The sequence below is a fragment of the Hesperophylax consimilis genome, chromosome 24 (genome assembly GCF_061612785.1).
Source record: "Hesperophylax consimilis isolate HC1 chromosome 24, BYU_Hcon_1.0, whole genome shotgun sequence".
In the NCBI taxonomy this organism is placed as follows: domain Eukaryota; kingdom Metazoa; phylum Arthropoda; class Insecta; order Trichoptera; family Limnephilidae; genus Hesperophylax; species Hesperophylax consimilis.
In genome coordinates this window covers 21,819,242-21,833,571 of record NC_142859.1, presented here as the reverse complement: position 1 = coordinate 21,833,571, position 14,330 = coordinate 21,819,242, and the positions used below count along the sequence as shown (strand labels likewise).

At 31.8% G+C, this 14,330-nt stretch overlaps 1 protein-coding gene across 1 annotated transcript in view; it reads right to left on the bottom strand.

The window, feature by feature from the left end:
• The window catches only part of LOC149412080 (multiple PDZ domain protein-like), a 402,130-nt gene that overhangs the window by 94,899 nt on the left and 292,901 nt on the right, over window positions 1-14,330 (bottom strand). The window contains exons 20-21 of the mRNA XM_089646295.1: window positions 12,225-12,319; window positions 8,940-9,009 (exon numbers count right to left, since the gene is read on the bottom strand). Coding sequence (XP_089502421.1) covers window positions 8,940-9,009; window positions 12,225-12,319 — 165 coding nt within the window. The remainder of the gene's footprint in view (window positions 1-8,939; window positions 9,010-12,224; window positions 12,320-14,330) is intronic.

The following is a 14,330-nucleotide window of genomic DNA, read 5'->3' as shown; positions in this document are numbered from 1 at the left end:
TAATTTCATTTTCAATTCCTTTATTACAAATAAATGTTGATGTTACACATCTGCCATTGAGATATATTTTTTTAATTTTTTTTATACTCTTTTCTACGTCTGGGTTTTTACATTGGATATATTTTTTTCAATGGTTAGTTATAAATATAAACAATGGTTTCATATGGTTTACAATTGGATAAAATTAAAGAATATATATATTGTCAAAAATTTCATTTCAGCTCATTTATTTTGTCAATGAAATAAAGCATTATGACCAGCGTTTCGAGTAGGTACTATTATATTACCTAGACTCAGGAGTTATTATAACAATAAGGTTTAAACTGCAATATGTTAATCTTAATAATTAAAAAAAATATTACATACCCTGAAAACAGTTGCCGACTACTGAAGTAAGATAAAAAATATTAACGCGTTGGCAAGAATTTCGACATATGATACCAAATAATATATTCTTGAGTGATTAATAAATTTAATGTTACGAGAGTAGTAATAGGTACTACCGAACGCGTGGAACCCAAACATTATCTTTATTGTCTAACTCTACATTCTACATTCCTAAAAAACAAACTTACAAACTGCGAAGTAGCTACATATAAATAGAAATGCCTACACACACTTTCGACGATTCGTTATAAAAATATTATAATACTTGAATAATTTATATATCGCTATTTTGGTGAAATATCACCACAAAGAAGCAGAATTCTCGCCTGAACAGACTATGCAATAATTCCAATAGCGTATTATCCAAGGTTGATATTTTCAGTTGCGGACTGAAATTTGAAAATACAAGAGGTCCATAAAAGAATATTTCTCTGATGGTTTGTAAATAATGTTTATATCTCTATTGTTTATATCTCTATTATGATTTGATTTATATCTACAATCTCTCTCCATGGCTATAAATGTATTGTTTTAAAAAAATTTCGTTTTATATAATCTTTTGTTTTGTATATATTTTTAAATTCATATTCCTTTCTTACAAATTTAATTTACTTATTCCATATTATGCTGTCTGTAGTCAGTAGAGGTAAAGTCATAAGGAGGAAATCCATAATTGGTTTTATTTTAGCTATATAATACTTATGTACAAACTGATTACATGTAAACTGTCGATGTCCAGAAAATTAATAAACAATTACTTATGATAAAGTCAAAATGCTATTGACTTGCCTACCAATGGACAATGGACAATGTCAGCGGAACATAAAACGTCAATCGGTTTAATTGTTGGCAGATGAACCATCTAAATGCGTCAAAGATCGACGATTAATTTCATTAATTCATTTAAGATATATAATATACACAGCAAAGCTAGTAAAATAAGATTGTTAAGTTTAATGTTAGTTGTAAGTTTCTACTCGTACATATGTAAATTAAATAAAGATATATTGTACCCTTAATTTTCTTACGCTAACTTAATCTGTAAAAAAACCATATTTACAATTTGTGTACTTATGTTAATATTATGTTTGAATTTATTTTTGTTGGTGATTATTGTTTAAAAAAATCATTAGAACATTTTTTTACTCTAAGGGTAAATACTCCTCTCATAAACACGAGCTTCTGGAGTTCAACTTATGGAGTAGTAGAATAATAACGAAAAAATATATAATTATATAAGTCTCCATATTGTTTTCATTTGTAATATTAAATAACTTACTTGTAATAAAAAAATAAAAATATGTCATTAAGATAGTAGTTATAGGTCTTAGTCATAAGTCATAGATGTTAGTCACTAGTTTTAAGTCAGTAGTTCTAGTATTGACTATTTAAGAAATATATTTGTACAGCGCCCTTGAAGTGATTTTTCACGAAAACGGCGCAATATAAATTAGCCAAATATTATTATTTTTAATGAATATTACTCCCCGATAAACATTTCGTGATAAAAGGTTAAGTTTCAGATACAGACGTAACGAGTTTTCTCGGTCAGGGCCAGAATTCCGCCTAGGTGCGAGAGGTTAGAACCTTGGGGAGGGGGTCACAGCCAGGGGCAGATTTTTGTTTATTTTTTAACTGAATATGTAATCTATGGAGATGCTATGAAAATGGTACAAGTTGGGGACACAGGACTCGGAAAATAATACAACATTTTCCATAGGGTTCCAATGTCAGAGGGGGCCCCGGAAAGATGCCAAAATGATGCATATTGAGGACACCGAACTCAATTTTTATGTAAGTGGAAAATGTTGCTTGTGCAATTATGAAGGACTTAGCTAGCAATAGTTTGAAATCGCGACGCCTGGGTTAGAATCCGACGAATTTGTCTACTCGCCTACTAGCCGGTCAAGCTAATATGTTTTAATGGTTTCCGTTTTAAACAATTCTAAAATATCTCCATGTAAGAAAATAATACTAATAATAGGATTTTTGTCTACATATTGTATTGGATACTGACTCTCCGAAAAATAAATATCCAAATTAGATATAGATTTTTGCCTGCAGCGCTTTTCTCATGTGTTTTAGAATGCAATAATTCTTATTCCACTAATTAGACATACACGGTGTCCTAATACTAATGATACTTCTTTTCCAACTAGAGGGTCAAAAACCTTAGAGCAAGTTTTACGCATCGACGCATTTTAAAAGATGGTAAATAGCTGATATTAATAAATAATTATAAGCAATAATTTAAAATATCTCCCGAGTGAAAATAAATGCCGCCACCGGGAATTGAACCCGTGCCTTCTGATGTCCGGTCATCTGCTCTGAAACCACTGAGCTATGTCGGCTTATTTCCAACCCGCCAAATGATTCAATATGTACTAGTACCTCAATCAACAATTATTTCTGCTTATAATATTTTTTCCACCTGTAAACAATTTATTTTTGTAGGAAAGGCTTTGTTAGTGCTAAATTTCTCACTAGATGGCGTCGAGACATATTATATCTTCATTATTATAATTATTTGTTATCCTTTATGCTATACATAAAACCTTGTCTTATAAACATTAGTTTATCATTAAAAAATAATTAGCTGATATTAACCCTTCGGCAATTGATTTGTCTCAAAATTGGATTTTGAAATAAACTCCAGCTTCAGGCACGAAAGCCCAAATCAAAAAAAGTTACGCAGCAAAACCGACTCTAAATGTGACGTAAATTCACCAGATTCTCGCTTGTACCGCAAGTTTCCGGATACCATGTAGCGCAAAAGTTCACTCGATTTTCTAAGGCTTTGTAAATAGAAAGAATTGTTTCGATACAATAATTCCACATTCTTGAGTGTTAATATCGATCCATGGTGTCAACTTGTATTCTGCTACTGTTTACTTCAAAAAATGTTAGTGTATGAAAACGTTTTGTTAGTATTACCTTTTTAAATCTTCTACTACCACCACATTAAGCGGAAAATCTTACTTGTGTCGTGATGGGGAGGCTAAACTAAGAGTGTTTTCCGATAGGGTGATGACTTTTGTGACACCTCGTATAAGGTAGATTGGTTTATAACATAATTTATATAGAAATATCTTATTTAAATAGTAGGTCTACATGATTCAGTGTCCTGGACTTGGTTGCGATGGTTTTGGTTTTTCATTAATAATAATAATAGTTGGATGACTTGTATAGCGCCGTTTTTGTGCAAAATCACCTCAAGGGCGCTGTACAAACTTATAATACATCTCTATAGTGATCTATGTTATTACATAACTATATGGAGATAATATACAGCACAATACTTACCTGGTAGGTCACTTGAGATTAACACTTAATTAACATTATATAATTGTTAATTAGCGAAATTTAGATACGGGATTTAGGACATAATTGGAAAATTGAATATAACTGGACTTTCTCTTAGGAATGGTATATTTAATTTAAGGGTACGACAGCTTAAAAATGTAAGTTTTTAGTTTAGACCTGAATTCTGTTGGACTTATTATGGATCTTAGTTCTGGAGGAAGTTTATTCCAAGCCTTCGGCCCAGATACTCCGAAAGCGCACAAGCATTGTGAGCAGTGGCGGCTCGTGACTTTTGGGTGTACTAGAGTGCTAATATTATAAAATATGGCATTTCTGATGTTGTTGTAGCTGAAAACGAATTTTATTTTCGAAAAATCTATTTCTTGTATGAAGAATTTCAGGAAATTTCAGTTTAGCCGTGCGCCGCATGGATTTCCTGAAAATCTTCGTACAAAAAATCGAAACTCTAAAAAAAAATAAAAAATCGTTTTCAGCTACAACAACATCAATAATGCCATGTTGTGTAATATTAGCATTCTAGCAACCCAGATTGTGAGTATATACTCAGTATACTCACGCGTTAAATGAAGTTTGTATTAGTGTTTTGAGAATAAAGGCCCCGTAGTAAGACCCAAAGATGGTTTGAAAGAAAGATATGTAAATACGAATGTTAGATAATAATTAAGCAAGAATTAAGAAAATATTTAATAAAACACGACATGTTTGAAATAGGGAGAAAATCTCTCGAAAAATAATTTAGTTGCATTTAAAGATACACTGTGCATTTTTTTATGACTATAACATATTAAATAACAGAACAAAATGTGTTTTTAATAATTTTCAGAGCAAACTTTGCGATATTTTTATATCGGGGGAATTTCATATAATTGACGTTTCGGCAGAGATATTATTTTCAAAAATAACATACATATTTTTTGGAACTCAAAAATTTAAAGATTTAATGTTAAATTTGTTATAAATTGGTAGGGATTGGGTGGCTTAATGCATTTATGATTTTGTCAAAGATATGAAAACACTACGCTTCGTATTAAGAACAACTAAAAACTTTAATTCTTTACAAGCCATAAAACTATTATACGTATCTCTAGTAAGAAGTCTAATTGAATATAACTCAGTAGTTTGGTCTCCATCTTACAAAATTCACATTAACAACATTGAGCGAATATAAAAAAATTCTACGTTTTATAAATTTTAAATTAAATATCCCTGTCGAAGACTTAAAATACAATTTCTTATTAAATACTCTAAAAATACATACATTAGAAGATAGACGTAAAATAAACGATTTAACGTTCTTATTCAAAATACTTAACTCTAAATTCGACTGTTGTGAACTCCTGCAACTTATAAACATACATACACCCACAGTAACAACACGACAAAATACAATATTCTACAGCAGCACACATAAGCGTAACTACATTGCCCACTCTCCGATACAACGACTTCACATCATTGGAAATCATTACTTGGGTGATGTTGACATATTCAATACCAACTTGGCAAGTTTTGTGGATCATTTAAAACATTTATTTCAAGAATACTCCTAAACACATCATGTAAACCTACAAATAGCTGTAATTTTCTGTTTTTGTTTCTTGTATTTGTATGACTTGTTGCATAGCTTTTATCAAATGTAATTTTATTCTTATTTTTTATGTTTCAAAGTATCTGTCAAATTTAATTTTTACTACCAACCATGTAAAAGCCCTCTGGGCGTTAAATAAATAAATAAATAAATCTCATTTTTATTTAGCGCAGAGGTGTGGGCGTGTTTAAAGTGTCGCACTCAGATAAGAAAATGATGAAAGTGATGTATACGACCTGACACAGGTGAGATATAGTACGAAGAGTAGATACATATGTTATGATATGTAGAGCAAGACGTGGGATAAAAGTGTAGATTATAAATTATAAGGAATATTCTCATAAAAATAACGGAGAATTAGAACCCTTAATATTTCTTAACAGCTGTTTGATAATAACACACAACTTATTACGCTGCTAAAAATACCTCCAGCTCGAGTCCTGTGTACTCAGTATACAGGATATAGATGTACCTACAGCCTTAGTGAAAGTAGTGAAATTTTTATTCAATTGATAAAGGAACAAAGTCCATCCAGCCAAAGAGGGTTGTTTATCTGTTGTATAAACTGGAAACATTAATAATTTCTCATCGAAAATGGGAATTTTTCCAAGTTATTTTAAATGTTCTATATATTTCTTCATTTTGAAGATTTCGTAAAATAAAAAAAATATTTCAGAAACAAGATAAAAATGTCTTTTAGATTTCTGTATTTGAAATTAACTTTAATTTTTAAAAATTGTTTTATTTTTCAAACACAACAGGTTGAAAAATAATATATATGAAGCAGTACACCTGGGTCTGGAAGATACCCAAATTGTAGGAGGGAGGAAAAACAGAAGCCGGCAAAGCATTCCACAGCTGAGCACAAGGACGACTAGTAGCAAAAATGTCAAGCGTGTTTTGACTCAACCCCTTGTTAACCACATGGTAGCTTTTTGATAGTGCCTTTTTATTCCACCTAAGTGCATGAGCGTTGCAACTGTTGCGAGCTGTCAAATCCGAGTAATCAACATCAACAACCATATTATTGTAGCAATTCTATTTCAACGTCCCAATATCACACTCCTATGCGACGGATTCAACAGCTAGGAAACAAATACTACGATGTTGTTGATATATTTAGTACATCAATTTCAATATATAAGCATACCCTATTGAAGTTTTCTTCATCAAGTAGTGGAATATTTTAATAAAGGTATTTGATTTGATTTGACTAACACATAATAATTTTGTAAACTGAAACAGAAAAAAATATTTTGGATTTTTTATGTTTTGTGCCTACATACTGTGTAGATCAAGTTCAGTGATATTTTGACTTTATAGTTATTTTTCTGCAATTGTTTTAAATAGTCGCCTGCACTATTTTCATGTATAAAATCGTTAATATTTTTTATATATATGTATGTAAAAGCCTTAATAGGCGTGAAATAAATAAATAAATCACGCGAAGTTTACTATTGACAGAAGTATTAGTTTATTTCTGCAAATATCTTAAAACCAGGATAGCTGAATAAATTATTCAAAAATAGAAGACTAAGGACGGGTTGTTTCGGAGAATTTGAACAATTCATCAAATTTCAACGTTCATTTTCGGGATCTGTGAAAGTACTATTCAAGTTCTGATATTATATCATTATATGCTAGTTGCTTGTCAGAACTGAAATAAAAGCAAAAATTGAAAAAATCCTTCACAGTACTTGAAAATCAACGTTGAAATTTGATGAATTGTTCAAATTCTCCGAAACAACCCGTCCTTAGGAAAAAGATCAAACGTATTAAAAAATTCAAAAGATCACCAAACCAGTTGACCTTGAAATAAATTCCAGTAAACATGTTTTACAAATGGAGTAATTATTTTTACTGCATGACCTAAAATGAGATGTATGTTATAATGATAGGTTCTTATAATGCCTTCTGAGTGAGATTTTTATCATTCTGTCAGACTTGGCACTTCCCTACCTCCCTCTAATCCTTCTCCTTCTATGCATTCCCTATTCCTTCAGCCTCACAAAATACCCCAAAGTATTCACAGACAAACACATTGTTTGTTGTGATATTTTGAAGTCAATTTTCACCAAGATATCCCCATAACTAGGGAAATTTGCCCAGATATCACCTCGCACTATATAACTTGGTTTTAGGTAGTTATAATAATTCGGACCTAATCATTGATGGCTTACCTAAAATGAAATGAAAATGAATTGAAAATTCGCTTTCAAGTTTCAAGAGTAACATTATAAAATAACTGAAATCGATATAATCTATAAAATATTAAATAAATCGATGTTTACCGCAGCGTCCGTAGCATTGAAAACATAGAAATAGTTCGAATCCCCATTTCGCATTAGGTCGAGTAGGTACTTTCATCGATTGGAGAAATTAAATCCACCTGGCGGCAATCACGCAAACCAATAATTTAATTAATTGCTCAAAAGATAGATGTCGGTAGTAGTTCGAGGAGCTCTGAGATTTTGATTGAAAAATATTTTAACGACGGACATAAAATTCAGGCGATAATAATATTAATATTATATATTCTATTATGGAAACACAATTTTCCTCCTTGTTTTATGGCTCAGTTAACCCTATCTTACTTTACCAACCTTTTATAACGATGAGATTTATTAAAAGCACCATTTCTCAGCAAAAGATTTAAGCTTGAAGAAATTTATAACCAAACTTGGGGTGCCTAAACGCCAAACTGGACGATGTGGATTATTTTTTTTGCCATAAATAATAGGTAATACGATTATGATATTGCTTTTTAAAAACTGAATGATTTATTACAACTTCCCAACGAAACTTTTTACCAAGAACAAATAGAATATTATATAAGTTAAATCAGCTAATTTTTAGTAAAGCCTGGATCAAACCCAAATTATTTATCACGTGAATTTTTTTTACTAATCCAATATTCAATAAAAACTTTCAAAGTTTCAATAGGTCTTCTTGGAGGCATTTAAAAGCACCATGTGTTTTATTTCCAAGAAACCCCTTTGTTCTATCCACCTATAGGAGGCGGCTGTTCTCTCTTCATACAAACGAACTAAAGAAACGGAACCTGCTTGAGCTAGCCCGGTATTCTTGAATATTGTATATTTCATTTCCCCACGCGGTTCGATTCCGTGGAAACCCATTATCTAACAATACAATGCATGCATATTATATTTATAAAAAGTAGAGAAAAGGCAATGTTTATCCTAGAATTTACAACCTCAAAACTTTACCCCAAATCATTCAAAAACCCGTGTAACGCCGGGTATATTTATACAGCTGGTATATTTATAAAGAACGAAATTACTATTCCGTACTCGAACCTATGGCAGTGGATCATATCGGATAATTAATCCGAGTATTTATCAATAAACCGTATCTGTATATAAAGATAGTTATAGAGAGGGTGGTGAAATATCCCATAAGTAAAACATATATGTGATAGAAAACATATATACCTAGTACAGAAAAATAAATGCCATCGCCAGAATTAAAACTGATTAGACAGCCCCTTTTTTAAATCCTTGTGGTATCCCGATGGGTATTTTTTGAAGTTGTGACACTTTTTCATGATTTATTATTTTCAACTTTATGTTTCTAAATTAGAAGGAATAATTTATAACACATTGAAGAAAAATAAACTTACCTCCTCTTCTAAAGAAACAGGAAATTGTGTGATGGGTTTTACAGCTACGTCCTCAATGGATTGAGGTCTCCTGGAAAATAAATCGAGTAAAATTTTTCAATCAACATTTTATTTTTCTTTTAGTTGGACATACTTAAATAAAAACAAACATTTCTTCAACAATAGAAAAATTACGGGGTGGCCTCATTTCGATAAAATAAAATAACAAATATTCTTTACATAACTATCTAATGAAAATTATCAACACGTTTCAATAAAACTTAGTAAACAATCACAAATTTAGAAAAAAAATACTACAATAAGAGATAACAAATTATTTTAAGCAATTTAGAATTTTTATTAATCATTTCAGACGACTAATAATTAATAATTTGTGCCATGCATAAAAAACCTTGTCTTATAAACATTAGTTTACTATCAAAAATATAATAATAAGAGATGATTAATTAGCCTTTTTTGTAAAAAAAATTAATTATATAAAATTAATAAAATTTGGGTAAGATAATTCTTGCATTAAAAATTTAACCTTTAAAAACGAAAACAAAATAATCCCAGATGTCTGAATAACAAAGAAATATTATGAATAAAGATATTAATGTGAAAACTTTAAAAGAAATTGGTTATTAATAATATTTAATTGACTATAACACTTTTTCTAATTTGTAATAAGTTAAAGTTATCTAATTATGTTTGTATGTTATTTATTGTAAACAAAATAAATCTTGTAAATTTATTGTTTCAATGTGGGTATATGGGTGAACATCATTGTTCACTGTAACAACGGTGTAAAGATTTCGTGCCAATAATAAAAATATAAATAAAAATTATACCATGCCCAAATATAAGAATAATTTCTCAATTTTATGGAGTGCTTTACATCCATGATTTTTGTAGGTTGTAGGTAATCTTTTCTAAAAACAATGTGTTTTTAAAAGACTCAAGTTTTTTTTTAAATCCTGATTTTCATTTTCTAATTTTAGTTTGAGAATCGCTAATACTATCTTCAATAATTAAATATTAAAATCTGATGTTTTACTCATTACCTTATTCCAAAAAAATAAATATATATATTAATCCTAGACTTGCAGAAAGTTCAATAGATGTCGCATATTAGAAATGGGATATATAATTATCCAAGTCACTATCTAGATTGCATTTAGTTTTAGTTGAATCTTGGGATTATACATAAAGATAGCTACCAATAAAAATATGCGCAAAGAAAATTAAGATAATGATGGCAGTTCGAATAATTCGAAGTATGATACATTTAAATATGACTGAAGAAAATTGGGAGAGATTAGTGCAGTTGGTAGGGCAGCGTCTCGGCAAGACGAAGGTCCTAGCTTCAAATCCCCGATGCGTCCTTTTTTCTCATTTATCTGTTTCAAATTTTCGTTTGATAATCGCTAACATTGTCTTCATTATTTTAAAAAAATACAATTTTCTTCTCCAGGTAGGTATAAAATTTCCAGATGATTCTAGGAATATCATTCCATACACAATTCACTGCGGAAAATTTACCGACCCACAACTCACCTAACCTTACCTAACCTAACCTCACTGTTATTTAATATAATTCCTTTTAATACTTGGGTATTATTTGTAGGTAATAAATAATTTAAGGCGATGCACTACGTAGTAATGCAAAATCATGTGTTTTTGGTTTGAAAATTTGGTCGCCTAGAAATGTTTCAGATGCTTTAAATAAATACCGCGAGTATAACACATCTTGGCCTTTGAAATAATCAAGTATTTTTTACATTAGTCTTTTTATAAGCCCAGAAAAAAAATTTATAAGGCCTATAAAAACTCCTGTAAAGTTCAAAATTTCCTACTTACGAACCCATTTTCGGTTATGATTTTATTGTATAATGTGGAAAATTAGGTTATTTATAAAATGATCGGAAAACATTTAAATATTTGTGCCTGAACATCCACAAAATAAAATAAAAGGCACTTTTTGGCCATGTTTTTTTCTTTCCTAAATCAAAACATCCGGATTGTGTTAAGCGGGAATTTAAGCCTTATCGCCATCTACGTAAGGAGTGTTATTGATGGTGGCTCGATTCAAAATATTACAGAACGTAGAGCATCGCCTTAAAAAGCACACACTTTCAAATAAATATAATTTCCTCCGCGATGACCGTTTAGCGGTGAATTGTTAATTTTTCCGCTGTGTAACAAAAATAAATTAGACCGATCAGATTGTGATAAATTTCTAATATTGTTTATGTATGTGACAGACCACGCTATACTCTCATGGTTTATCCCATTTCAGTACATCATTCGCCCACATAACCAATGAGAATGAATATATTTCAATGGCGAGCCCATAGACATATGAATATTAGTAGACCTGCCCTAAGTGATTAAAAGCGTATTATTCCCCACTCCCCATACCGGTTCCATTGGAGCCGGCTGGGCTCGCGTATGGCCTCCCGTGAGTCTAGAATATGTGACGTCATCATTCTTGTTCGAACTAGCGTCGAGCTATGGTCGAGGCATTTTATGAAATAACACGGCAAAATAGTGGCTTGTGATATGAAAACTTGTAAAAATAGATGTGAAAAAGAGAATAAACCCAATTGTCGTATTACATTCCATATGTAAGCATCATTTTAAGCTTATTCACGTCGAATAATATGAATCAGTTGTAGAAACATATACTATCACATCGAGCCAACATTGGTCGAATGTAGCGATTCTCAAGTGTGCGCATCGTTGTTACTGGGAAGTAAATTATGAACACTTATAAAAGTGTCTTAACTAAATACGTAAAAAAAATATTCGACTCTGAAAATAGAAGAAATTTTTTTTTGCCGAATTTGGACTTCGCAAATTTGTTCATAACGTGGCGAGTAATTTGCGCTCCCATGTAAAAATGTCTATTCATTCAAAAGCAGATTTTACTTTTAAGAACTAAATGGTGATATTATAATGCGAGATGCCTATATACTGTCAGATTGATTTATTGACGAATCACAGTCAGGTTTACCCCCTTCGTTCTTCAACAGTTGATTTTACCCCTCACCTTTAATTTCTAGTCTATATATTCATATGTCTGTGGGCGAGCCATATGCTGAAATAGGTCAAGATACGAGAGTACAGCGCAAGTGTGTGAGCCCCATTATTGATTATTTACATGGTATCATTGTTTACACTTCAACTTTTAACCTCTCTAGGATTATCCTGTGTTTATGATTGATTATCCTCTGAAGACGAGCATAAAATTTAATGTAGGTACCTGATGATAAGATACAAAACACAAGGTGATGATATAAATACCTGAGTAAGATAACTTTGAAGACAGGCCCAGCCAGGCCTTTGATGATTGCGGAGGCGTTCAGATGACATCTTCCATGGAGCACCACTCCGTTCACCTGGAACAAACCAAATTACCATAAAATTATTAATATCACGGGTGTATTTAAAGCTAGGAGCATCTGGGAATCAAGCAGTATTTATTTAATATCGATAACTTGTCATCGTTCCCGGACGACTGCAGATCGCTAACCTTCAATCAACAGTTAACGTCAAATATATTAAGAACACTTGTCAGTCAACTAAGTACAGTCGTTGTGAACTGTGGTTTGTTCGTTGGCGATCTGCAGTCACACTCGGGAACTATGACAAGTTACCGAAATTATCGATAAATTCTTTAACGATCGACTACGCTAGATAGTCAGAAAGATTAACCGAATAAATAATATATAATATAAGGATAAGAAATGGTTTGTTTTGGGAAAGAAAAAGGTTTGAGGGGTGGGTAGCAATCTAGAGGTCAGTGTGTCCAGGAGTGACGAAAGTGTGAATCCATCCCTCCCGCTGCGGTGCAAGACGATGATTGAGAGCTATCAGCTGGAGAGGTCAAAGGGTCTCCTGAACCAACCTCTACCTATCCGGCCAACCACACTGCTGGTAGACAGGTGCATCCGCCGCTAAGACCTGGACATGCTTCACCGAATGAACCCAAGCACCCCTGCTAATTGACCAAACTTAGCAAATCACTCGGGGTGACCTATGACAGAGGAGTTGGTTATCCAATAAATGGTTCCCCGGGCGGCGGAACCCATACCCGCTTCCCAAATTGAATTTAGCATGAAAATAAATAAATTATGATGTAGATACAATATCTGTATAAAAAAATGCCTGGAAGATTTAGAAACATAATTTAATATGTTTTTATTTTATTTATTAGTTATTTAAACCATCGCAATTTTAAACGTCTTTAACCCTAGAAAGATAGTCTGCGTAAAATTTACGCATGCGTTCGCGAAATATTGCTCTCTCTTTCTAAATAGCGCGAATCCATAGCTGTGCGTTTAGGACATCTCATTGGTCGCTGAGAGCTGCCATGTACTGTACGTGTCGATAAAGTACCTAAGTGTCACCGATTTTGAGCGTAAGTCAAAATTACGCATGATTATCTTTTACGTAACTTTGATGATATGTGCCAAAGCTGTTTGTAACTGATTTTTTTATATAACTATATGTTCCTAATTTTTGTTGTTTGTTTTTGGGGTGTTATGCCGTGTTGCGCTAACTCCTTCTTTAGCCGACGTTTCGGACAGCGTTGCAGTGTCCATCATCATGGCAGATCCGGTTGATCCGAAGATGTCTTCGGATAACACATCTTCGGATCAACCGGATTTGCCTTGATGATGGACACTGCAACGCTGTCCGAAACGTCGGCTAAAGAAGGAGTTAGCGCAACAAGGCATAACACCCCAAAAACAAACAACAAAAATGCTTTTGGCCGTGAGAATCTAAAAACTTACCATATGTTCCTAATGTATATAAGATAAGCTAATTGTTGCCTTTGTACTAAAAAGGATGATAATTGTAGTAAAAAATAAGTTTTCGTATGAAAGAGTAAGTGTTAAAGAATTTCGTTGATTTATAGAATAAGTTTAAAGTTTTTGTTTTTTTTAATAATAAATAAAGGAGTATAAGTAAACCATCTTTAATATTATTATTCCTATATGTGTAAATGAATAATCACATAAAATTTATTGAAATAAATAAATAAACCTCGACCTGCAGCTGTATAAAACACATGCGTCAATTTTACGCATGAGTATCTTTTCCGTACTACACAATATGATTATCTTTCTAGGGTTAAGGTTAAACGCAACGCTCGTTGTATTCTACGTGTTCACAGATGGCGTTAATTAATTAATTTTGTTTAAATACACTTTTGCAAGGTATTGCTTTACAATATTAAGACAAATTATTTGTTTGCGCCCTCATATACGCCATATGAATATGAATAAATAGTTTTGTCCATATAAAAACTCAATTCTATCGAGAAAGGCATACAAATACAATATTGGATTGAATCATCGGTAAAATATTGTATTTGTATGCCTTTCTCGATAGAATTGAGTTTTT